General features: G+C 43.0%; 1 protein-coding gene and 1 long non-coding RNA gene across 2 annotated transcripts in view; one reads left to right on the top strand and one right to left on the bottom strand.

Moving 5' to 3' along the window:
* LOC309567853 overlaps positions 1–26731 on the top strand; it is a 1051047-nt gene that overhangs the window by 362549 nt on the left and 661767 nt on the right. The window lies entirely within an intron of this gene.
* LOC309568270 (uncharacterized protein) overlaps positions 1–26731 on the bottom strand; it is a gene marked incomplete at both ends in the record, with an annotated part of 76595 nt that overhangs the window by 14374 nt on the left and 35490 nt on the right. Inside the window, 3 exons of the mRNA XM_082273939.1 lie at positions 1444–1658; positions 3501–3605; positions 4976–5035. Coding sequence (XP_082130065.1) covers positions 1444–1658; positions 3501–3605; positions 4976–5035 — 380 coding nt within the window. The remainder of the gene's footprint in view (positions 1–1443; positions 1659–3500; positions 3606–4975; positions 5036–26731) is intronic.

A 26731-nucleotide genomic window follows, 5' to 3' on the forward strand; every position in this document is an offset into this window, starting at 1 on the left:
TGGTTAATTCCAGTAGGAACAATTCTAGTACCACTATTACTTCACAGCCTTCATCCAAGAGAATATTGGGTACCCTCCACCCACCATTATAACACCAATAGGATCCCCTGAAGAAGCTGCATAGTGAAACGTGTAGTGATCCATTGGCAAACTTGCCCGTTAGAGCCCTTCTGACCCCGGCATAGGAGGTCGGCCATCTTGTCTTCAGACACATACCCTGCTACATGTTGGACCACTTATGGGTTCTTCTCGCTCAGGAGAATGTTGCTCAGCACTGTTGTGCTCACTCATTTACGTGATGGTTTTTGATGTACTGAGAATTTTTAATATGGTTTTACTATAAATTTTGCATGTATTTATACATTTAAGGATTGTACATTTCTTTTTGAGATTAACTAGTGGATGCCTTAAAAGTCCGACCACTCCTGGGGGTTATCTCTCCCCCCTTCTTTTTTTCATTTATATACTGGATGTGGTACCACTATATCCAAGATCATGTCTCAGTCTTCTTTTATATATATATATATGTATATATATATATTTACATATATACAGTGCTTTAAGTGGGCCGGTATGCACTGGTACTCAGTACCGCCACTTCCAAATATGGCTTGTGAGCATACTGCCACCTCTCCGTGCGCCTTAGCGTACCAGTACGCTCATTTTGGACATCTGCGCCCTCAATTCCCCCCCACCCCCCCAAGATTATTTCCCACTCCAGAGCCAGACCAGTCACCACCAGTGAGTCCCCCTGCTCCGGAGTCCCAGCCCAGGCCAGGGGGGGTGCTCTCTGGGGACCCTGATGTGGGGTGGGGGGGCAACAAAATTTATAGGCTATAATAGAGTACCGGCACCTCTTTTGGGCCACTTAAAGCACTGTATATATATAATTGTCTATATGTGATGCTTCTCCTTCTCCCAGTCTGAGCTGTGCTGTACAGAGACTGTAAGGGGCTGAAACCAGGTCACATTTATATTGATGCATTTAAAAAAATATATATATATTATTTGATGCATTAGTGAATACAGAGCTATGTTATTTGTGTCTTTTATGGCTGCCTGGGCTTCAGCTCCTTTTTATGGGTGTCTCCTTTAACTAGCCGGCTTCTAAGGGGACACCCGTGAATGTGTGCCCTTGACTGGGGCTGTGTGTGTCTATTCAAACACAAAGCACCCAGCAACCCCCACCCCTGATCCCTCCTCCCAGACAACTGCAGGAGCCAATTACACCTCTTCCCTTCTCTATCTCCTCTGCAACCAGGAAGTTCAGGGAACAGTGCAGACTTGGAGGACCTGGTAAAAGGCACAAGGGATATCAGGTATGTGTTTGAGGATGGGGGAGTTGTCAAAGTAGCAGGGCATGTTGTCCATTAATGTTGTAAAAGCATGAAAAATGAGGGTAAAACAAACACTTACAGTCAGGACCATGTCAGAAGAACTTACCACAGGAACTGTGTTACAGTCAGAACTTATTAATGGACGATAAATGGTTATCTCCGATTTCCCATCCACAACCTCCCTTACTGCCAAACACTCGGGGTTGGTGCTGTTCAGCCTTATATCCGACGTATTATAACCATTTTTTTCCAACCAACATTTTGACACTTGTATATTGAATTTTGCTCCAGTACAAGTAAGATTTACAGATGGAGTGGCTCCTGAAAAAAACATGAATTTTATTCAGCATGTCTGAGATGGGAAGGTGACAGGGATGCAATTGATACAATATAGGGGTTTTCTATAAATACCCACTTTAGGGGGGCAAGAGTGGCCAGAGAGGGGAGAAAGTTGCCATAGAGTCAAGGAGTTAAAGATTCCAATTTATATACAAAACCTTGACTGTTGGTGATCAGTGTAGCTCTACCTTACATTAGTGGTCAGTGTAGTGCCCCCCTATATTGGGGGTTAGTGTAGTTCCCCCTTTCGTTGATGGTTGGTGTAATGTCCCCTATATTGGTGGTCAGTGTAATGTCCCCTATATTGGGGGTTAGTGTAGTTCCCCCTTTCGTTGATGGTTGGTGTAATGTCCCCTATATTGGTGGTCAGTGTAATGTCCCCTATATTGGTGGTCAGTGTAGTGCCCCCTTATATTGGTGGTCAGTGTAGTGCCCCCTATATTGGTGGTCAGTGTAATGCCCCTTTATATTGGTGGTCAGTGTAATGCCCCCTTACATTGGTGGTCAGTGTAATGCCCCCTTACATTGGTGGTCAGTGTAATGCCCCTTACATTGGTGGTCAGTGTAGTGCCCCCTTACATTGGTGGTCAGTGTAATGCCCCCTTACATTGGTGGTCAGTGTAATGCCCCTTATATTGGTGGTCAGTGTAATGCCCCTTATATTGATGGTCAGTGTAATGCCCCTTATATTGATGGTCAGTGTAGAGCCCCCTTACATTGATGGTCAGTGTAATGTCCCCTTACATTGGTGGTCAGTGTAATGTCCCCTTAAATTGGTGGTCAGTGTAATGTCCCCTATATTGGTGGTCAGTGTAGTGCTCCCTTACATTGGTGGTCAGTGTAATGTCCCCTATATTGGTGGTCAGTGTAGTGCCCCCTATATTGGTGGTCAGTGTAATGTCCCCTATATTGGTGGTCAGTGTAATGTCCCCTATATTGGTGGTCAGTGTAATGTCCCCTATATTGGTGGTCAGTGTAGTGCCCCCTTACATTAGTGGTCAGTGTAGTGCCCCCTTATATTGGTGGTCAGTGTAGTGCCCCCTATATTGGTGGTCAGTGTAATGCCCCTTATATTGGTGGTCAGTGTAATGCCCCCTTACATTGGTGGTCAGTGTAATGCCCCTTACATTGGTGGTCAGTGTAATGTCCCCTATGTTGGTGGTCAGTGTAATGTCCCCTATATTGGTGGTCAGTGTAGTGCCCTCTATATTGGTGGTCAGTGTAATGTCCCCTATATTGGTGATTAGTGTAGTGCCCCCTTACATTAGTGGTTACTGATTATGGGTAAACCTTATACCATAAACCCATGTTTTTTCGTTGTTGTTAGGAGGACTGGACTGGAAGGGAGGGAGCATTTGTCTTTTAGACACACACCCCCTTCAATGACACTGCAGTGAGAGGAGAGCCTCCACTGCAGCATTTTTTATTGGACAGCTTGGACTTGTGAAAGGGTCCCGCTGTGGGACTGTAATAGAGGGCCCCAGGCTTAAAGGGAAGAGCCCCAGCCAGGAGTCTGGGGGTCCTTCCTGTTTTCTTGCACCGGGGTCCCTGAAGGTTTTAGTTACGCCTCTGGAACCAATCTCCTCCTGAAGCTACAGGAGGAAAAAGGAGGACATTGATTTCTCTATATGCTGCTCCCACCGCCCCTCCTATCCAGGTGTACAGGCCCTGGAGCATGGGGCCCGGTTGCAATTGCAACCCCTGTAGTTACGCCCCTGGTACTATGTATGTTACGGGGACCTCATATGGTTTATGTGAAAATGCAATATTTGGTTTTAAAAGGCATGAGATCCATTGTAACCATTGTATGATATCATACCGTACCTGTGTATGGATAGAAAGTTGCATTGCACTGGCAGGTAGTGGTATTGGTGTCACAATACTCATCATCAGCACAGGTAACACTTCCACAGGTTACAGACGCAGCCACTGGAGAGACAGAAAAACACATTAAAGTCCATTCTGTGTTCCTGTGTGGAAGTCTAAACAGATCTCAAATCCAGCTACTATGTAACACAAGGATCAAAATAAATAATCAGAGATAATGTGAAGTTTCTTTCGAAGTGTTCCACAACAATTCAAATTGTGTCAAACTGTTGCAACTTGTATCCAAATATTCCAATATACAAAAGTGTTACAATTCATAAACAAAGTGTTCCTCACTCTTCCCCTGTGTTGTATTCACCCATGTTCATGAATAAGGTTAGGTTCACATACATGCCGGTGTGGGAAGATGTAAATCACACACATTCCCGCACCTGCAAGCAAACCACACTGCTATTTAGCAGCCACACAGGGCTGCCATTAATTCTTATTTCATTTTATTATATCTGTTGATCCTGCCAGAAATTCAGAGCTCTCCTGTGTACTCTGCAGTCTTATCTCAAACAGTGTTATCAGCCCTGCCCAGTTTTCATGTGTGAGCTACAGAACCCCTTCCTCCTATGTTATGCAGATGATGAAAGGTGGAGGTGTTTGTGGTCCTAAGCAATAACACTGCTTGGTCATAGATACAATACGGTAAATGAGCGATGTAACTGGAAGGCTGGAAGGATCACCAGGTGATGTGTGAAAAAAAGTCTGAAAAAAGAAAACCTAAGCAGCCACACTAAGGACCAGCAAGCTGCAATATATTATATTTTCATTCTTGGGCAGGGGCAGACTGGCAACTTTTGGCCCAGGGGGCAAGTACAAACCAGAGGCCCATGGTGCAGCGACTCGGCCCCCCCTCCCACTCTCCCTCCTCCTGACCCCCATTCCATGCTGAAGCTCCACTCCAGGTACTCTCTACCCACCGGCCGAATCCGGGTTCCCAAGCTGGCCAGCGGAGGCTGATTGGGGGGAGCTGGGAAAGCTCAGATGGGGCTGCCTGGGGGAGGAGAGTCTCCAGTGGGGCATGGAACCGGCCTCTGCACAGACATAGTTTACACCATCCATGCTGGGGGGGGGGGGGGGGGGCCTGCGCTCTGTCCTTGTCTTCATCCCACACTCAGTAGGTCAGCAGTGGGGACTTTTTACTTCTCTCCACCAGGAATCCTTTACGCATGTCTGTGGCAGAAGCAGTGCACCATTTTTATGGTGAATCAGAGCAGCCTGGGGGGCAATTGCCCCCCTGCTCCCTGGCCCAGTCCTCCCCTGTTCTTGGGTTTAGATACACTTCAATAAGAGTACGGATCTCCCTCGCTTTTTTTTTGTTCATTTGCCCTTCCCCAATCATTCCCTCCAATCTCTGGGAACGATCGCTGTCTCTGTATTCCAGATGTGAGATTATAAGATAAAAGGAGATAAACGTCACTCACCTGCCATGGCAGCGCACAGTACAGATAGCAGTAGTGTTGTCTTCATGGTTATCAGAGACCCTAGAAAATACATTCTATATGAGCAACCAATTTCTGTTTGGAATTTAGCAAAAAAAAAAAAAAAATAATAATATAAAAAAAAAAGTCCTACAGGGTTTCCCATTATCTTATACATAGTTTTTATACAGTCAAAATAAGACAAATAAAAAAAATAAATAAAAAAAAACATCTATATATGTTACAATATTCATATATGTAATATAATAGACTTAACAATATTTGATCAGAAAAAAAAAAATAAAATAAAATAATTTTATATAAATAAATAAATATATATATATATATATATATATATATATATATATATATATATATATATATATATATACAGTATTTATATATATATATTTTTTTTAATTAATGTGTGCAATAATATATATATGTATATATATATACACACACACACACACACACACATATATATAAATATATATATATATATATATATGTGTATATGTATATATATATATATATATATATATATTATTGCATAAATTAATTTAAAAAACTACAAATAAACAATACGATTCAAACCTGGAGTGTAATACAGTAAGAGCCGGTTCACATATATGCAATGACAGACATTGCATGTGATTCGGAACGCACTGCTCTGCAAATCACATGCGATGTCTGTGCGATGCAAATTCAGCCATACAGATTGTATGGCTGAATTTGCATCGCATTTGGACCAAAGTCGCACAGGACTCTTTTTTGGGTCTGCTCCAGAATCAGATGGCATGGGTGTTCACATCTATGCGATTCGATTAATGTCCGAACTGACAGTTGGCATGTGATATGCAATCTGATCTGGGGGTGTTGTTAACTCTATAATGACACCCCCAGCGATTCGCATATGGCAGTGTAAACTGCCTGTGGGTTGAATGCGATGCAGGAACCCGCAGTGAATTTGCATGTGCGAACCGGGACAAAAACCCAAAGTAAACTAAATAAATACAAAGAAAAAATACAACAAACATCCATAAATGTTACAATATTCATTATTTTTATTGACTATGTAACATGCCAGACTTAAAGGAGATGTAAAAGGCACAAGATTTTTTTTTTTTTATATCTTAATGAATTCTATACATTAAGATAAAAAACCTTCTGTGTGCAGCAGCCCCTCTCCGCCCCCCAAATACTTACCTGAGCCCCATCTCTATCCAGCGATGTCCACGAGTCCCTCAGCCGCCAGGAACTCTCTCTCTCTCTCCTGATTGAGACACAGCAGTAGCGCCATTGGCTCCTGCTGCTGTAAATCAAAGTCAGTTAGCCAATCAGGAGATAGAGGGGGTGGGGGCCGAACGGCACCTCCATGTCTGAATGGACACACGGAGCTGCAGCTCGGGTCAGGTACCCCCATAGCAAGCTACTTGCTGTGGGGGCACTCAACAGGAACGAGGGACGTGAGAAGAGGAGTATCTAGGCTGCCCTGTGCAAATCCATCTGCGCAGAGGAGGTAAGTATAACAGGTTAGTTATTTAAAAAAAAAAAACACAAGACTTTACAATCACTTTAACAATATACAATATTTAGGGATAGATAGATAGATAGATAGATAGATAGATAGATAGATAGATAGATAGATAGATAGATAGATAGATAGATAGATAGATAGATAGATAGATAGATAGATAGATAGATAGATAGATAGATAGATATACATATGTATAGGATTATATGTATAGGATTATATATATATATATATATATAACTACAAACAATAATACAAGGTTCTGCCTGACTCATTACAAATCGGATGCCTGGTAGTCCTTACGTTACATGGTTTTGGTAAATCTAAAGCTCAACACACACACGCTGACTGTTCAATCTCCATTAGAGATCAATCTCCAAATTCTGCTTTGATCGGGTCTCCGATGTAGTAGCCCGGAAGCGGCGTGATGACGTTACGGCTGAATTACTCGGCGGCTAAAGGCGCCGAATTTAAAAAACTGTCAGTATTCAAAAATGCAGATTTCGGCATTTTGAATACATTGAAGTGCAGTGGTGGGATTTGGTGTCTTTAAGACCCCCAATTCCTTACATAAAGAGTACCTGTCACTGCATATTGCTGTCACAAGGGATGTTTACATTGCTTGTGACAGCAACAAATTGATCAGATTTTTTTTTTTAAAAACTGTGCTAAAATTTTAAACTTAAATAATAAATAAAATAAAAAATAACAATTAAATATTAAATAAAATGTAAATTTTTTTTTATAAATAGGATTTTTTTTTTTTAAACTCCCCCTGTCGCCGTGAGTTTGCGCACAAAAGAAAACGCCTATGTAAGTTGTGCCCGCCAATGAAAGCGGTGTTAAAACCATGTGAGGTATCACTATCGACGTGATCGCCAGAGCGAGAGCAATAATTCTTAAAAAAAAAAAAAAAAAAAGCTACTCTGTAACTCTAAACTGGAAACCATTAAAAAATTTTAAAGTTTCGCCTATGGAGATTTTTATGTACCATAGTCTGTGGCCATTCCACAGGTGTGCGCAATTTTAAACTGTAACATTTTAAGTATCTATTTACTCGGCGTGACATCATCTTTTACAATATACAAAAAAAATGGGCTAACTTTACTGTTTAGTTTTTTTAAAATGCAGTGAAATGGATTTTTTCTAAGATAAAATGGTGTTTGAAAGACCGCCGAGCAAATACCACATGACAAAATATTGCAACGAACGCCATTTTATTTTCCAGAGTCTTTGCTAAATAAATAAATAAATAAATATATATATATATAAAATGTTTGGGGGTTCATATATATATATATATATATATATATATATATATATATATATTTATATATTTTTTTTTAATGTTTGGGGGTTCTAAGTAATTTTCTAGCTAAAAATACAGATTTTAATTTGTAAAGAACAAATGTCAGAAATGGACTTGGTCCGGAAGTGGTTAAGTAAGTCCTTATATTGCCATTAAACATGTTACAAAGGTAGCGACTCAGAGAGCAATGAAGTCAAAGGATGATCATGATAACCAGCCAACCAGCAATCACAAAATGAAGAGTAACCAATGGCAGCCTCCGTCATTCTCTCATGATATTCCCTTCATAAAGGAGACAATCAGAATGACTTAGAAATCAAAGTTTTATACTGACCGACTAATGTGGTGTAGAAATGTCCCGGGTCTGCAAGAGTCTTCCAACAACTTGATGTTCTTCCAACAAGTGCGCAAATTTAGCTGTCAGTTGAGTTTTGCCACCTTTAGGAATGGTGGTTGGAGTGAGGTGGCGGAGGTTCTGAGTACAATTACCGATCACTCAGCTACTTATATACCCATTGGTTCTGATGGAATGCCATGCGTCTGTCTTGTGAAGAAACCAGAAGGTGGATATCAGGTGACGTTATAATAACCGGGCCTCACCCAGGCAGGACTTAGCCCCGAGCGGTCACAGTTTAACATTTAAAGCAATCGTCACAGAATGATGTATTTTTCTGGAGGCATTTCATATTCATAGCTAAATGTCACCTTGTTCTATTACCAAATAAACCACTTCTGGACCTTTAAGGATTTTCCCCCTTAATGACCAGGCCATTTTTGCGATTCGGCACTGCGTTAATTTAACTGACAACGGTCGTGTGACGCTGTACCCAAATAAAATCGATGTCCTTTTTTCCCCACAAATAGAGCTTTTTTTTGGTGGTATTTGATCACCTCTGCGATTTTTATTTTTTGTGCTATAAACAAAAAAAGAGCGACAATTCTGAAAAAAAAAAACAATATTTTTCCCTTTCTGCTATATAACATTCCCAATAAAAAATAAATACATTTTTTTTATCATTTTAGGCAAATTTGTATTCTGCTACATATTTTTGGTAAAGATTAAGAATAATTCCCAATAAGAGTATTTTGATTGGTTTGCACAAAAGGTATCACGTCTACAAACTAGGAGAAATATTTATGTAATTTTTATTTATTTATTTATTTTTTTACTAGTAATGGCGGCAATCAGCGATTTTTAGCGGGACTGCGACATTGCGGCGACAGATCGGACCCCTAACTGACATTTTTGACACTTTAGGGGGGACCAGTGACATTACTACAGTAATCAGTGCGCGGTCGTGCGAGGCTGTACCTAAATAAAATTGATGTCCTTTTTTCCCACAAATATAACTTCCTTTTGGTGGTATTTGTGTGATTTTTATTTTTTTGAGCTATAAACTAAAAAAGAGCGACAGTTCTGAAAAAAAAAATATATATATATTTTTCACTTTCTGCTATAAAACATCCCTAATAAAAAAAAAAACTTTTTTTTTATCATTTTAGGCCAATTTGTATTCTGCTACATATTTTTGGTAAAAAAAAAAATCCCAATAAGCGTATTTTGATTGTTTTGCGCAAAAGTTATTGCGTCTACAAACTAGGGGAAAGATTTATGTCTTATTTATTTATCTATTTTTTACTAGTAATGGCGGCAATCAGCGATTTTTAGCGGGACTGCGACATTACGGGGGACAGATTGGACCCCTAACTGACATTTTTTACACTTTTGGGGGGGACCAGTGACATTACTACAGTAATCAGTGATAAAAATATTACTGTACTAATGACACTGGCAGGGAAGGGGTTACCCCAGGGACGATCAAAGGGTTAAATGTGAGCCTAGGGGGTGTTTTCTAACTGTGAGGGGGATGGGTTTATGCAATCAACACAGAGACCTGTGTTCCTAAATAGGAGGAGCTCTGTATTGATTCCAGAGAGAACAACGGTCTGCTGTGTTTACAACAGCAGAGAGGCGTTCTCTCTTCATAGGGAGCGGTCGCGGTCACAGGCCCCGTGGATCGGCTTCCCCTCTGGCTGGTGGGCGCCCCCAGGATCGCTCCTGCGCACCGCCGTACAGGTACAGCGATTCACGGGAACCTGCTGCTAGATATCTGCAGCGCCTAGGTCGGCACGTGGTTAATCTTTCTACTATTTTACATACTTTGTGGTTAATTTTGTATGTTTCCGCCGCGCTATGGATGTGACTAATATATAAAGCTGCTAAGACTAAGTACCGTAATAGTGTCCAATAAGTGAAGTTGAAAAGGAGAGCGGGTATTGGCGCTGCTCTGTGCTACCTCGCAGTGTTAGACTGAATTTAAATGCAGTACGCCATAACTTATTTGTTGTACATATACAGTTGTGCTCATAAGTTTACACACCCTGGCAGAATTTAAGATTTCTTGGCCATTTTTCTGAGAATAGGAATGATAACACAAAAACTTTTCTTTCACTCATGGTTAGTGTTTGGCTGAAGCCATTTATTATCAATCAACTGTGTTTACTCTTTTTATATCATGATGACAACAGAAACTCCCCAAATGACCCTGATCAAAAGTTTACACACCCTGGTGATTTTGGCCTGATAACATGCACACAAGTTGACACAAAGGGGTTTGAATGGCTATTAAAGGTAACCATCCTCACCTGGGATCTGTTTGCTTGTAATTAGTGTGTGTGTATAAGGGTCCATGTACACGGGACGTTGTTAAAAGTCCCTTTGAATGCTGGAATTTTTAGGACGTTTGAAACGTCCGTTCGGTCGCGTTTGTACCCGCGTTTAGCTGCGTTTAGCGGCGTTTGCGTTTAGAAGCGTTCCTAGAGGTCAAAAAAATTATTCCCCTTTAAAATGGAAAAACGCGAACGCTAAACGCGGGTCATCGCGTTCAGACGCGTTCGGACACGTTCAGACGCGTCCTGACGCGTTCTGACGCGTTTGTGCGTTTGAAACGCCGGGAAACACACGTTCGAACGCAAATAATTGCGTTCTAAAAAAAGTCCCTGAACGCAACTGCCTGCAAATGACTGTAAACGACCTGGTGTACATGGACAGATAAGATAAAATGTAGATGGGTTCAGGGGCTTCTGAAAAAAACGCCCAACTGCTCCTAAACGGCCATTTCCAGCGTCCCGTGTACATGGACCCTAAAAGGTCAATGAGTTTCTGGACTCCTGACAGACCCTTACATCTTTCATCCAGTTCTGCACTGACGTTTCTGGATTCTTAATCATGGGGAAAGAAAAAGAATTGTCAAAGGATCTGTGGGAAAAGGTAGTTGAACTGCATAAAACAGGAAAGGGATATAAAAAGATATCCAAGGATAATAAACTCTATATCAAACTCTAATCAAAAAGTGGAAAATGAGGGGTTCTGCTGAAACCAAACCACGGTCAGGAAGACCAACTAAAATTTCAGCCAGGAAAATTGTTTGGGATGCAAAGAAAAACCCAGAAATAACTTCAGGTGAAATCCAGGACTCTCTGAAAACATGGGGTGTGGCTGTTTCAAGATGCACAATTAGGAGGCACTTGAAGAAAGATGGGCTGCATGGCCGTGTCGCCAGGAAAGCCATTACTACTCAAATGCCACAAAGTATCCCACTTACAATACGCCAAACAGCACAGAGACAAGCCTCAAACCCTCTGCCACAAAGTCATTTGGAGTGATGAGACCAAAATTCAGCTTTTTGGCCACAACCATAAACGCTACATATGGAGAGAAGTCAACAAGGCCTTTGATGAAAGGTACATCATTCCAACTGTGAAACACGGAGGTGGATCGCTGATGTTTTCGGGATGTGTGAGCTACAAAGGCACAGGAAATTTGGTCAGAATTGATGGCAAGATGAATGCAGTTATCAAAAAATCCTGGAGGAAAATTTGCATTCATCAGCCCGGAAGCTGCGCATACTTGGACATTCCAACATGACAATGATCCTAAACACAAGGCCAAGTCCACCTGTCATTGGCTACAGCAGAATAAAATGAAGGTTCTGGAGTGGCCATCTCAGTCTCCTGACCTCAATATCATTGAGCCACTCTGGGGAGATCCCAAACGTGCCGTTCATGCAAGACAGCCCAAGAATTTACAGGAACTGGAGGCTTCTGCCAGGAAGAATGGGCAGCTTTACCATCTGAGAAGATAAAGAGCCTCATCCACAAATACCAAAAAAGTCTTCAAGCTGTCATTGATGTTAAAGGGGGCAATATACGGTATAAGGAACTGGGGTGCGTAAACTTTTGATCAGGGCCATTTGGATAGTTTCTGTTGTCATTATGATATAAAAAAAACACAGTTGATTGATAATAAATGGCTTCAGCCAAACACTAACCATGAGTGAAAGAAACGTTTTTGTGTTATCACTCATATTCTCTGAGAAATGGCCAGAGTAGGAGATAGTCGGACAGATTGGGGCAGAGAGCAGGAGGTCTTGGGACGAAGGAAGATGAATTGGTTGGGATTTTGAGACCAGGTTGGTGATGGGTGGCTTTGTAAGTTGTTGTTAGTAGGAGGTCTTGGGAGGAAGGAAGACGATTTGGTTGGGATTTTAAGACCAGGTTGGTGATGGATGGCTTCGTAACTTATTGTTAGTAGGAGGTCTTCGGAGGAATGAAGATGATATGGTTGGTATTTTGAGACCAGGTTGGTGATGGATGGCTTTGTAAGTTGTTAGTAGGAGGTCTTGGGAGGAATGAAGACGATTTGGTTGGGATTTTGAGACCAGGTTGGTGATGTAGCTGGGGACCAAGGTGTGGATGGCTTTGTAAGTTGTTGTTAGTAGGAGGTCTTGGGAGGAACGAAGACGATTTGGTTGGGATTTTGAGACCAGGTTGGTGATGGATGGCTTTGTAAGTTGTTGTTAGTAGGAGGTCTTGGGAGGAACGAAGACGATTTGGTTGGGATTTTGAGACCAGGTTGGTGATGTAGCTGGGGGCAGATTTATTGACGGCTTTGTAAGTTGTTGTTAGTAGCAGGTCTTGGGAGGAATGAAGACGATTTGGTTGGGATTTTGAGAACAGGTTGGTGATGGATGGCTTTGTAAGTTATTTTTAGTAGGAAGTTTTGGGAGGAACGAAGATGATTTGGTTGGTATTTTGAGACCAGGTTGGTGATGGATGGCTTTGTAAGTTGTTGTTAGTAGGAGGTTTTGGGATGATTTGGTTGGGATTTTGAGACCAGGATGGTGATGTAGCTGGGGGGCAGAGTTATGGATGGTTTTGTACGCTGTTGTTAGTAGGAGGTCTTGGGAGGAATGAAGATGATTTGGTTGGTATTTTGAGATCAGGTTGTTGATGTAGCTGGGGGCAAATTTATTGACGGCTTTGTAAATTGTTGTTAGTAGGAGGTCTTGGGAGGAACGAAGACGATTTGGTTGGGATTTTGAGACCAGGTTGGTGATGCAGCTGGGGGCAGATTTATTGGCGGCTTTGTAAGTTGTTGTTAGTAGGAGGTCTTGGGAGGAACGAAGATGATTTGGTTGGGATTTTGAGACCAGGTTGGTGATGGGTGGCTCTGTAAGTTGCTTTTAGTAGGAGGTCTCGGGAGGAACGAAGATGATTTGGTTGGTATCTTGAGACCAGGTTAGTGATGAATGGCTTTGTAAGTTGTTGTTAGTAGGAGGTCTTGGGAGGTACAAAGATGATTTGGTTGTGATTTTGAGACCAGGATGGTGATGTAGCTGGGGGGCAGAGTTATGGATGGTTTTGTAAGCTGTTGTTAGTAGGAGGTCTTGGGAGGAATGAAGATGATTTGGTTGGGATTTGGAGACCAGGTTGTTGATATAGCTGGGGGTAGATTTATTGATGGCTTTGTAAGTTGTTGTTAGTAGGAGGGCTTGAGAGGAACGAAGATGATTTGGTTGGGATTTTGAGACCAGGTTGGTGATGGGTGGCTCTGTAAGTTGCTTTTAGTAGGAGTTCTTGGGAGGAAAGAAGATGATTTGGTTGGTATCTTGAGACCAGGTTGGTGATGGATGGCTTTGTAAGTTGTTGTTAGTAGGAGGTCTTGGGAGGAACGAAGATGATTTGGTTGGGATTTTAAGACCAGGTTGGTGATGTAGCCGGGGGCAGATTTATGGATGTCTTTGTAAGTTGTTGTTAGTAGGAGGTCTTGGAAGGAACAAAGAGGATTTGGTTGGGATTTTGAGACCAGGTTGGTGATGTAGCCGGGGGCAGATTTATGGATGGCTTTGTAAGTTGTTGTTAGTAGGAGGTCTTGGGAGGAACAAAGATGATTTGGTTGGGATTTTGAGACCAGGTTAGTGATGTAGCTGGGGGCAGATTTATTGACGGCTTTGTAAGTTGTTGTTAGTAGGAGGTCTTTGGAGGAACAAAGATGATTTGGTTGGGATTTTGAGACCAGGTTGGTGATGTAGCTGGAGGCAGATTTATGGATGGCTTTGTAAGTTATTGTTAGTAGGAGGTCTTGGGAGGAACAAAGAGGATTTGGTTGGGATTTTGAGACCAGGTTGATGATGTAGCTGGGGGCAGATTTATAGATGGCTTTGTAAGTTGTTGTTAGTATGTTGAATTGAATTTGTTGGGTGAATGGAAGCCAGTGGAGGGATTAGCAGAGAGGAGTAGCAAATACGGAGCTGTTGGTAAGGTGGATGAGTCTGGCAGCAGCAGTTAAGATGGACTGAAGGGGGATAGCCTATTTAAAGGTAAGCCAGTGAGGAGGGAGTTGCAGTAGTTGAGCAAGAGATGACCAAGGAGTTAATTAGGAGCTTTGTGGTGTCATTGATTAGGAAGGGGCGTATCTTGGAGATGTTGCGGAGGTTGAGGCGGTAAGCTTTGGACAGTAATTGGATGTGGGGCCAAAAAGATAGATCAGAGTCCAGGATATGGCCTAGAACCTTGGCATGGGGGGACGGATTGATAGCTGAGCTGTTGATTTTGAAAGGGAAATCGGCAGGAACTTGTAGTTTTCCCATTCACAGAGCCCTGCGAATGAATGACGTGGCCCGACATGGGGAGTAAAAAGGGGACTTGGGGGGAGTGTGGGGGCCAGTGCATTTGTAACATGTTACATGTTACACTCATAATATACATTATCTCACACAAGTGAGTACACCCCTCACATTTACAGTATGTAAATATTTTGTTAGATCTTTTCATGTGACAACACTGAAGAAATGACACTTTGCTACAATGTAAAGTAGTGAGTGTACAGCTTGTATAACAGTGTAAATTTGCTGTCCCCTCAAAATAACTCAACACACAGCCATTAATGTCTAAACTGCTGGCAGCAAAAGTGAGTACACCCCTAAGTGACAATGTCCAAGAAAATTACTCAGAGCCCCCTCAGAATGTTTTTTTTTTTTTTTTTAGCAGTGGAACTCTCTTCCACAATTGGTGGTAACTGCGGGAAGTATGGCTACTTTTAAAAGACTCTTGGACGTACATCTCCAAGATCAAAACATACAGGGGTGTGGGAAATGAATTCGTCCACACACACCTACACAGGTTGAACTGAATGGACTGTTATCTTTATTCAACCTCAACTACTATGTAACTATGTAGCAGAGACCCTGGGGAATAAAATGGTGGTTGTTGAAACTTTTTATGTCTGTTTTGGGAAAAAAAACTTTCATGAATTGGAAAAAAAAAAAAAAAACACTGAAGTTAGCCCAATTTTTTTCTATAATGTGAAAGATAATGTTACGCCAAGTAAATAGATACCCAACATGTCACGCTTTAAAATTGCGCACGCTCGTGAAATGGTGCCAAACTTAGGTACTTAAAAATATCCATAGGTGACGTTTTAAAAATGTTTACAGGTTACCAGTTTAGAGTTACATATACGTTCACTTCTGCATGCGAGCACACGGAGACGGGGGCGCTTTAAATGTATTATTTTTTTTTAATTGTTTATTTTATTTTTCTATTTTTACAGTTTCCCTTAAAAAAACTTTTATGATCGTTTTTTATTCCTATTACAAGGAGTGTAAACATCCCTTGTAATAGGAATAGAGCATGACAGGTCCATGTGGGGTCAATAAGACCTCACATCAGGAAAGACTGAGATAAAAAAAAAAAAAAACGATCTTGGCCTTTACAGCCGAGTACACGGCAGTGTTTACATCTGCTGGGCCAGATGTGACGTCATAACATCACGCCCCGGCCCTCCAAAGGTCATAGAGACTGCCGGGGACCATCTGGTCTCCGGGATTTTTCTATGGTGAACTATGGTACGGGCAATTGCGCGGTCGTGAGACGCCGTACCCAAATAAAATTGATGTTCTTTTTTTCCCCCCACAAACAGAGCTTTCTTTTGGTGGTATTTAATCACCTCTGCGATTTTTATTTTTTTGCTCTATAAATAAAAAAATTGCGACAATTCTGAAAAAAAAATATATATATATTTTTTTCACTTTCTGCTATATAACATTCCCAATAATAAAAAGAAAAAATTAAAAATCTAATTTTTTTCACTATTTTACACCAATTTGTTTTATGCTACATATTTTTTGGTAAAAAAAAAAAAAAACCCAATAAGTGTATTTTGATTGGTTTGCGCAAACGTTATCGCATCTACAAACCAGGGGAAAGATTTATGTCATTTTTATTCAAATAATTTTTTTTTTTTACTAGTAATGGCGGCGATCTGCGATTTTTAGAGGGACTGCGACAGATCGGACCCCTAACTGATATTTTTGAGGGACCAGTGACATTACCATACCTCCAAACTTTTTTAGATAGGAACGAGGGACACCGATTAGTAAAAGTATGTAGGCATAGGACACACCCCCTTAACAACTTCTGGACCGGAAGGTTTTTTCCCCCTTAATGACCAGGCCATATTTTGCGATTCGGCACTGTGTTACTTTAACGGACAATTGCGCGGTCATGCGGCACTGTACCCAAATAAAATCAATGTCCTTTTTTTCCCACAAATAGAGATTTCTTTTGGTGGTATTTGATCCCCTGTGCGATTTTTATTTTTTGCGCTATAAACAAAAAAATAGCGACAATTCTGAAAAAAAAACCCCCCAAAAAAAAACAATATTTTTCATTTTCTGCTATATAATATTCCCAATAAAAATAAAAAATGGTAAAATCAATTTTTTTCACCATTTTAGGCCAATTGGTTTTCTGCTACTATTTTTTGTAAAAAAAGAAAAAAATCCCAATAAGTGTATTTTGATTGGTTTGCGCAAAAGTTATCGCATCTACAAACTAGGGGAAATATTTATGTCATTTTTATTTTTTTACTAGTAATGGTGGCAATCTGCGATTTTTAGCGGGACTGCGACATTGCGGCAGACAGATCGGACCCCTAACTGACATTTTTGACACTTTTGGGGGTACCAGTGACATTACTACAGTAATCAGTGCTAAAAATATGCACTGTTACTATAATAATAACACTGGCAGGGAAGGGGTTAACTCAGGGACGATCAAAAAGTTAAATGTGAGCCTAGGGGGTGATTTCTAACTGTATGGGAGATGAACTTGTAGAATCAACACAGAGACCTGTGTTCCTGTATAGAAGGATCACAGGCGCTCTGTGATCATTCCAGGGAGAAGAACGGTTGGCTGTGTTTACAACATCTGACCGTTCTCTCTCTCAGCGGGGAGCGATTGCAGCCACCGGTCCCGTGGATCGGATTCCACGCTTCCTAATGGGGGCGGGCACGCGTTTCCGGTGGGGCGCGTGTGCCCTCAGGAGCGTTCCCACGCACCGACGCACCCACACGTCGGTTGGTGCAGCCGAGTCAGCCTGTTGCAGTATATCTGTGGTGGGCGGTCGGCAAGTAGTTAATGACCAGGCCATTTTTTGCGATTCGGCACTGTGTGATTTTAACGGACAATTGCGCGGTCGTGCGACGCTGTACCTAAATAAAATTGACGTTCTTTTTTTCCCACAAATAGAGATTTCTTTTGGTGGTATTTGATCACCTCTGCGATTTTTATTTTTCATGCTATAAACAAAAATTCTGAAAAAAAAACTGTATTTTTTACTTTCTGCTATATAAAAAAGAACAACAAGACACAGGACAAACAGAGACGAAACAGACAAAAAGACAAAGACAGTTGGGACTTTAAATGAGGCGGTGCCTGCCCAAGGCTAGCCGCCTCCATCCCTATTAAGTATATGAGGGGGGAAGGGGAATAAAAAGGATACGAAAGGGGATAAGAAGGGTGATTAGGGGATCGGCATATTGGTAAGATCTGTGTAATATGGTATAAATTATATATATATATGTACATGACATAGCATGAATATTGAATATTGTTCTTAGAGAAGCCGATACCCTATATATGTTTATAGTGAGGTAAACCGGGAAAAGGGGGGACAAAGGCGGGACTTTGAATGAGGTGTGCGGAGTCGGTGGTCACAATAAAAGAATACAGTCATATGGAGATAAAGATTTTAATGTATGTCATATAGAAATTGCATATATAACATAAACACATTGGTACAAATTACATCAACACTGCATGTGTAAAATGGCACAATCCCAGAGTAATAAAAAACATCCTAAATACCAGATCATGACTCATGGAATACACAATGAGAAAAGTAGATCATTGGTAAAAACACATATAAAAGGTAACATGTTAATATTGGTAAGGAGTGCATCCATATTAGGCTCGACGCGTTTCGTGGATACATTCCACTCGTCAGGAGCCAAGTGCACCCCAAATCATAATTTCAAGGGAAGGTCATTTCAAACAGAATGTTGTGGATGGGTACTCCCAAAGGGTCAAAGAAGTCTGTTCCGGGAGCTGTAGGGGCCCAGACTGGGGCCAAAGGCATACCACATAGGCATTACATAATGTCATGAAGGTGACAAGAATGTTTAAGAGATGATATCAAGGTATTTCTCTCCAAGGATATCTATAGGTAAGGATATTAGATTAATATAAAAAAGGTTTTCACTGTGAATACAGTGACAAATATGAAGTAATAAAATTGGTATAGAGGTAAATCTAGAGGTAAGTATAAATACCTAAATGGATTGAGTTAATCGAAGGAGATAGACTGGATCATCTGAAAAAACTTCAGGAATGCTGAAAAAGGAAGAACCGGTTGATAAGAAATAAGAAAATTGGTAAAGGACCACACCCAGCGAGAATAATAAGTGAGTGATGGTGACTGAGTTGAGTGAAGTGCAAAATAAGGGGGCAAGAGTGAAGGGGTGAATGAAGGTGAAAAATGAGGGAGTGAGGAAAGGTGCCCCAATGCTAAGTGACGATCAGACTATATAACATGATTGGCTCCCCCTGTAGCCAATTGGCACACTCGCATGCCTCCACTAGCGGTACGGGTACGTCATTTCACAGGATAGAGCCGAGCTGCTGCCAAAAAACTACAGCAGCTGGTTGGTAAGTGGTTAATAGTTTTAAAAAAATGTTTTAATTATTTTATTTTATTTTACAATGTTTAAAAATGATTTTCTTTACAGTTTTGTTTTACAGGACAGGGCCACGGAACAGGCAGAACAGGGAATGATGCCCAGTGTCTGTGTCTCTCTCTGCAGCAGCTGAAAGCTGCCAGGAGTGGGGGAAACTGGCTTTCAGCTGCTGCAGAGAGCCGCACAGGGCTTCCTTCTGTCACATTTCGGTAAATATTTTATTCTATCTTTTCATGTGACAACACTGAAGAAATGACACTTTGCTACAATGTAAAGTAGTGAGTGTACAGCTTGTATAACAGTGTAAATTTGCTGTCCCCTCAAAATAACTCAACACACAGCCATTAATGTCTAAACCGCTGGCAACAAAAGTGAGTACACCCCTAAGTAAAAACGCCCAAATTAGACCCAATTAGCCATTTTCCCTCCCCGGTGTCATGTGACTCATTAGTGTTACAAGGTCTCAGGTGTGAATGGGGAGCAGGTGTGTTCAATTTGGTGTTATCGCTCTCACTCTCTCATACTGGTCACTGGAAGTTCAACATGGCACCTCATGGCAAAGAACTCTCTGAGGAAAAAAAGAGTTGTTGCTCTACATAAAGATGGTCTAGGCTATAAGAAGATTGCCAAGACCCTGAAACTGAGCTGCAGCACGGTGGCCAAGATCATACAGCGGTTTAACAGGATAGGTTCCACTCAGAACAGGCCTCACCATGGTCCACCAAAGAAGTTGAGTGCATGTGCTCAGCCTCATATCCAGAGGTTGTCTTTGGGAAATAGACGTATGAGTGCTGCCAGCATTGCTGCAGAGGTTGAAGGGGTGGGGGGGTCAGCCTGTCAGTGCTCAGACCATACGCCGCACACTGCATCAAATTGGTCTGCATGGCTGTTGTCCCAGAAAGAAGCCTCTTCTAAAGATAATGCAAAAGAAAGCCCGCAGTTTGCTGAAGACAAGCAGACTAAGGACATGGATTACTGGAACCATGTCCTGTGGTCTGATGAGACCAAGATAAACTTATTTGGTTCAGATGGTGTCAAGCGTCTGTGGCGGCAACCAGGTGAGGAGTACAAAGACAAGTGTGTCTTCCTACAGTCATGCATGGTGGTGGGAGTGTCATGGTCTGGGGCTGCATGAGTGCTGCCGGCACTGGGGAGCTACAGTTCATTGAGGGAACCATGAATGCCAACATGTACTGTGACATACTGAAGCAGAGCATGATCCCCTCCCTTCAGAGACTGGGCCACAGGGCAGTATTCCAACATAACGACCCCAAACACACCTCCAAGTCGACCACTGCCAGGGCCGGCCTTTGGGGTGTGCGAGCTGTGCGGCCGCACAGGGCGCCATGGGCAACAAGGGCGCCGTGCGGCCATCACAGCTCGCAGAAGATCAGGCGATTCAGCCCGCACAGCGGGAGGTAAGCGGCGACCGCGGCCTGGACAGGGTTGACACAGGCCGCGGCCGCCGCTTACCCCCTGCTGTGCGGCTGTGCCTCTGTCACTTACTGCTGCAGTGAGGCGAGCTGTGTATCACACACAGCTCAGCCTCCGATCCACGCTGGCAGTGTGGGCGGGGCGGGGCGGGAGGAGAAGGGGCGGGGCGAGGAGGAGCTGACGATCTCTCCTCTGGCATCCCTGCAGGGAGGAGAGATCGTCAGCTCCTCCTCGCCCCGCCCCTTCTCCTCCTCCTCCCACCCCACCCACACTCCCCGGGAATGTGTGGGCGGGAAGTTTGAAGAAAAAAAAAAGCTGCAGTCAGCGTAAGGTAAGTGAGATCTAATTCCTTCAAAAAATGTGAGGGGGGCTCTGTGTGGGGGTTCTCTGTGTGAGGGGTGCTTTGTGTGGGGGGTCTGTTATGTAAGGGGGCTCTCTGATGTGGGGGGCTCTGTGTGGGGGGGGGGGCTCTGATATAAGGGGGGCTTTGTGTGTGTGTGTATGGGGTCTCTGATGTTAGGGGGGCTCTGTGTGTATGGGGTCTCTGATGTTAGGGGGGCTCTGTGTGTATGGGGTCTCTGATGTTGGGGGGGCTTTGTGTGGGGGTCTGTGATGTAAGGGGGGCTCTCTGATGTGGGGAGCTCCGTGTGGGGGGGATCTGATGTAAGGGGGCTATGTGTGGGGGTTTGTGATGTAAGGGGGCTCTCTGATGTGGGGGGCTCTGTGTGTGGGGGGGCTCTGATATAAGGGGGGCTTTGTGTGTGTGTGGGGGTCTGTGATGTGAGGGGGGCTTTGTGTGGTGGGTCTCTGATGTGAGGGGGGCTTTGTGTGGGGGGTCTCTGATGTGAGGGGGGCTCTGTGTGTGGGGCCTCTGATGTGAGGGGGACTTTGTGTGAGTGTGTTTCACCTCTAAAACATTCATAATTTCTTTTAAGTTATGGTTTTTCATGTACATATATATTTGTATTTTTATTCTTATTTTTATTATTATTTTTAGGAGTCATGATCAGTTCATGCTCATTTGTCTTACTTTGAATATTATCACTGATTGTCTCCTATCATCCATTGTGGTATATTCTGATTCTTATGAGAAATCATTGTTTCAGCCCCATACATGTGAATTTGTGGCCAGCCAATTGAGTACAATCCACCTTTAACATATGCTTTTAATTGTTCAAGTATAATTGATTTTAAAGTTGTTGTCCTTCAATTAACTGGTTGCTTTTAGCTCTGGTTTTAAATCCTTTTATCCCGAGGCATTCCCCTTTTGTTCCAGCTGCGGTGAATCACTAATTAACTGAGCTAGATATAAACCTTGTAGAGTCCACGGCTCTCCAGCACCTGAGGAAAGAGCGCGCCGGGTACATCGACCCCGAGCATGCTCAGAAACGCGTCGTGCCTGCCGTTCCTTTGCTGTTTGTACTCACCACCCCTGGTGACGGGAGAGCGTCCATCCATCCACGGAACCTTTCAGCCGTCGGTCACCTCCATCTGACCGCTCATCGTACACTGAGGCGGGAGGCTGCCGGCTTTCTTTCCTCCCATTAAACATCAACTCAGCCACGGACGGCGCTTTGGAGTGGACATCACCACCTCCCTCCCCCCAGAGGATGTTTAAAGATCTGATGGTGTTACACAGCCTGACTTTCACTTATGTCTTGTGAGTTACTACACACATTGCTTCTTATGTATTAATAAACTGTCTACACTTAGAGCGCTTCTCCTTTTTGTTTTTTTGCTTAAACAGAATCTCCTCTTGGTCTGTGGAAGAGCGGCTCAGTGTTTATGGACTATTCCTTTCTGACTACACGTCGATCCCATACAATACAGTATATTTATTCCATCAGCTTTATTTAGTGTTTTGCTTCTGTCCCTTTCCCCCCCTCCCCCCCCTCCCTCCCCCTTCTCCTTGCTTTTTTAATTGATTCATCATACCCATCCCCTGCGTTGGAGGTTTTTAGCGCTCTGGTTTCACATATGCTGTGTGGGGGTCTCTGATGTAAGAGGGCTCTGTGTGTGGGGGTCTCTGATGTGAGGGGGGCTTTGTGTGGGGGTCTCTGATGTGAGGGGGGCTTTGTGTGTGTGTAGGGGGTCTCTGATCTTAGGGGGGCTTTGTGTGGAGTCTCTGATGTGGGGGGGTCTCTGATGTGAGGGGGGCTTTGTGTGGGGGGTCTCTGATGTGAGGGGGGCTTTGTGTGGGGTCTCTGATGTTGGGGGGTCTCTGATGTGAGGGGGGCTTTGTGTGGGGGGTCTCTGATGTGAGGGGGGCTTTGTGTGGGGGGTCTCTGATGTGAGGGGGGCTTTGTGTGTGTGTGTGTGTGTGTGTAGGGGTTCTCTGATCTTAGGGGGGCTTTGTGTGGGGTCTCTGATGTGGGGGGGGGGTCTCTGATGTGAGGGGGGCTTTGTGTGGGGGGTCTCTGATGTGAGGGGTCTCTGATGGGAGGGGGGCTTTGTGTGGGGGTCTCTGATGTGAGGGGGGCTTTGTGTAGGGGGGCTCTGTGTGGGGGGGTCTCTTATGTGAGGGGGGCTCTGTGTGGGGGGTCTCTGATGTGAGGTGGGTTTTCTGATGTGATGGGGGGCTCTCTGATGTAGGGGGGCTCTAAATTAAGGGGGGCTTTGTGTGGGGGTCTTTGATGTAAAGGGGGCTCTGTGTGAGGGGGGTCTCTGATGTAAGGGGGGCTAAGTTATTAGTGATCATAAAAAAGAAAAGTCAAATAAAGTGCAAAAAAGGTGAAAAAAAATGTGCGCGGGGGGGCGCCACAGGATTAGCTCGCACAGGGCGCCTGAACACCTAAGGCCGGCCCTGACCACTGCCTTGCTAAAGAAGCTGAGGGTAAAGGTGATGGACTGGCCAAGCAGGTCTCCAGACCTAAACCCTATTGAGCATCTGTGGGGCATCCTCAAATGGAAGGTGGAGGAGCGCAAGGTCTCTAACATCCACCAGCACTGTGATGTCATCATGGAGGAGGGGAAGAGGACTTCAGTGACAACCTGTGAAGCTCTGGTGAACTCCATGCCCAAGAGGGTTAAGGCAGTGCTGGAAAATAATGGCGGCCACACAAAATATTTACACTTTGGGCCCAATTTGGACATTGTCACTTAGGGGTGTACTCACTTTTGTTGCCAGCGGTTTAGACATTAATGGCTGTGTGTTGAGTTATTTTGAGGGGACAGCAAATTTACACTGTTATACAAGCTGTACACTCACTACTTTACATTGTAGCAAAGTGTCATTTCTTCAGTGTTTTCACATGAAAAGTTTAAAAGAATAAAATATTTATAAAAATGTGAGGGGGTGAACACACAAACAAATGTGACCCTCGGCGGGAAGTTCACCCGACGATAAACGCCCCATAATGCACTGCATTAAGTGCTTGTGATTGGCCAAAGCATGCACCTGACCTGTATGCTTTGGCCAATCATAGCACAATGTCCTGTCAGAGTCATGATTGGCTTACACAGCAGCCATATGTAGTGTGTCAGTGGAGATTAGGAGTGGAGATTAGGCAGGTAGTTTGTAGATTGTGCTTTCATATTTAATGCAGTCAGTGTAGTGTAGTATAGTGTAGGGCTGATTCTTGTGTAACACGGTGTATTGCAGTCAGTGCAGTGCTGTGCTGTGATTCTTGTGTAACAGTGTAGTGGGGCCACTGATGTGTTGGTGTATACATATCTTTTATTGATATTTTTTTTTCTTATTAATTTATATATTTTTTTGCAGCATCAGGCTCTCTTGCTGCAATATTAGTACTCCCCCTTCTGTGTCGCAGGTGCTATTCCTTCTGGGCCAGCAGTGGGGTTTTTTTTGTGGTGCAGCAGCACTAATTTTATTTAGGGCATAATTGCTGCCCCCCTTTTGTGTCGCAGTTGCTATTTCTTCTGCGTCGTCAGTGGATGTTTTTTGTGGCGCGGTAGCACTAATTGTATTTAGGGCATAATTGCTGGTTCCCCTTTTGTGTCGCAGGTGCTATTTCTTCTGCGTCAGTAGTGGGGTTTTTTTGTGGCGCAGTAGCACTAATTGTATTTAGGGCAAAATTGCTGTTCCCCTTTTGCGTCACAGGTGCTATTCCTTCTGCGTCAGCAGTGGTTTTTTTTGTGGTGCAGCAGCACTAATTGTTTTTAGGGCATAATTGCTGTCCCCCTTTTGTGTCGCAGGTGCTTTTCCTTCTGTGTCAGCAGTGTTTTTTTTTTGTGGCGCAGTAGCCCTAATTGTATTTAGGGCATAATTGCTGTTCCCCCTTTTGTGTCGCAGGTGCTATTCCTTCTGCATCAGTAGTGTTTTTTTTTGTGGCGCAGTAGCTCTAATTGTATTTAGGACATAATTGCTGTCCCCTTTTGCGTTAGAGGTGCTATTCCTTCTGCATCAGCAGGGGTTTCCTTTCTTTTGGCTTTATTAAAAATATATATATAATAAATGGTTTATAGTGCACAGAGTACAAAGGTATTGCACCCAAGCACCATATTCCCTTCCCACACTCTATAATTAATAAAAAGTTATAAAAATCCCTGCCAAAAAATAAAAAACAATAATAAAAGGGTTTATAGTGCACCAAGCACAAATGTATTGCACCCAAGCATCATATTTCCATTCCACATTCTATAGAAAAAAGTTATAACCCCCCCCCCCCATAAAAAAAAAAAGAAATCCCAATCATTTAATAAAATACCTTTTTTTTCTTTTGTCTGCTGTACTTCCTGGTGCCTCCGCCTAGACAATTACATCACTAGGCAATTTGCAAGGGCTCCGGGAATAGCGGCGTTATGTATCCCAGGAGTCCTTGTGAATCGCCTAGTGATGAAATCTTACATTATTTCCAGACTGGAAATGACGCGCACGGGAGGACCGGAAAGTCATAATTGACTGGTTGCCATAGCAATGGGGTGGGAATTTTCGCCGACACTGCCATTGCTGTAGCAACGTGTCAGGAAGAAGGAGCGCCGCACGGTGACATTATTGCGCAGGCGCGAGAGCGGGAGGTGCATGCTGGGTAGCCAGCTGCACGTAATCCCAGAAATAGTTACTAGAGGGCTTCAGATGCCCACAGTGGACATGGACTCTGACAGCTTCCGAGATCAAGGTAGTTGTTCTTTATTTAAACCAAAACTAAAAGGAATATACTATAGACACCAGCTAAATTTGGCATATAAAGTTGATCAAATTACAGCGGAGTTGAAAAAAAAAATTTGCTTTGGGGACTGGAACTTTTTTAACCCTCCTTCATTTGTATATACAATTGATTTATGAGATCCCATTACAATGAATTGATATATCTACAGACCACAGCACCATCTTGTGGTCACTTTTTAATATAGCGCTTTGGTTTTCGTGTTTCTTTCTTCAATTTGTGAGGGATATTGCACTTTGCAATTTTAAAACCCCAGAGTTGGCGAATGGGGTAAAATTTCATTTTGCAAAAAAAAAAAAGGCAATCATGTGCAAAGAAAACAGCCTTGTGTCTGCACCTGATTGGATAATGGAAGTCTTTAGAGCTTTACATCATTCACTAAGCTCTGGGGAAAATTCCCGTTCAAAGAGAAACTTCCCATGCAAAGTGAACATTATATTTGCCTTAGAGGTGGGGGTGGATGTGGCTTTGGTGAAATCTTACCAAAATTAACAGTTTAGCAGGTAACATGCTACTATCCTTCATACTTTCTAATGTCTAACTGTAAATCAGGTGCAAACTAGACCTCAACCACTAAAGGTTCCCATAGATATTAGATGATCATTGCCCAATTACAGTCAGATTGGGAAATGATTGTGTCAGTAAGCTTTTTCTGTCTTCTGCAAATCCTCCTAAGCTGGTCATTTAGTTTCCTATTATGGTTGCACTGATATGGATACCGGTATTGACCCATTACTAAGCATTTGCACTGATATCGGTATTCGTGCAAATGCTCCAATACCTGAAACCGATACTTTCAGGCTCGGTTCTTGTAGCTGACAGCGGGATTCCCCCACTGACAGCTGAAATGTAAAAAAAAAAAAAAAGTCAGCAATTATCGGTTATTAAGGAGCGAGGCCGCTGCGTCCTTAACAGCCGATGACTCATTCAGCTGTCAGTGGGCTTCCCGTTGACAGCTGAAGTGTAAACAATGTCCCGGCAATTGGAGCTGTC

Source organism: Pelophylax lessonae (genome assembly GCF_965119305.1).
Source record: "Pelophylax lessonae genome assembly, chromosome: 12".
In the NCBI taxonomy this organism is placed as follows: domain Eukaryota; kingdom Metazoa; phylum Chordata; class Amphibia; order Anura; family Ranidae; genus Pelophylax; species Pelophylax lessonae.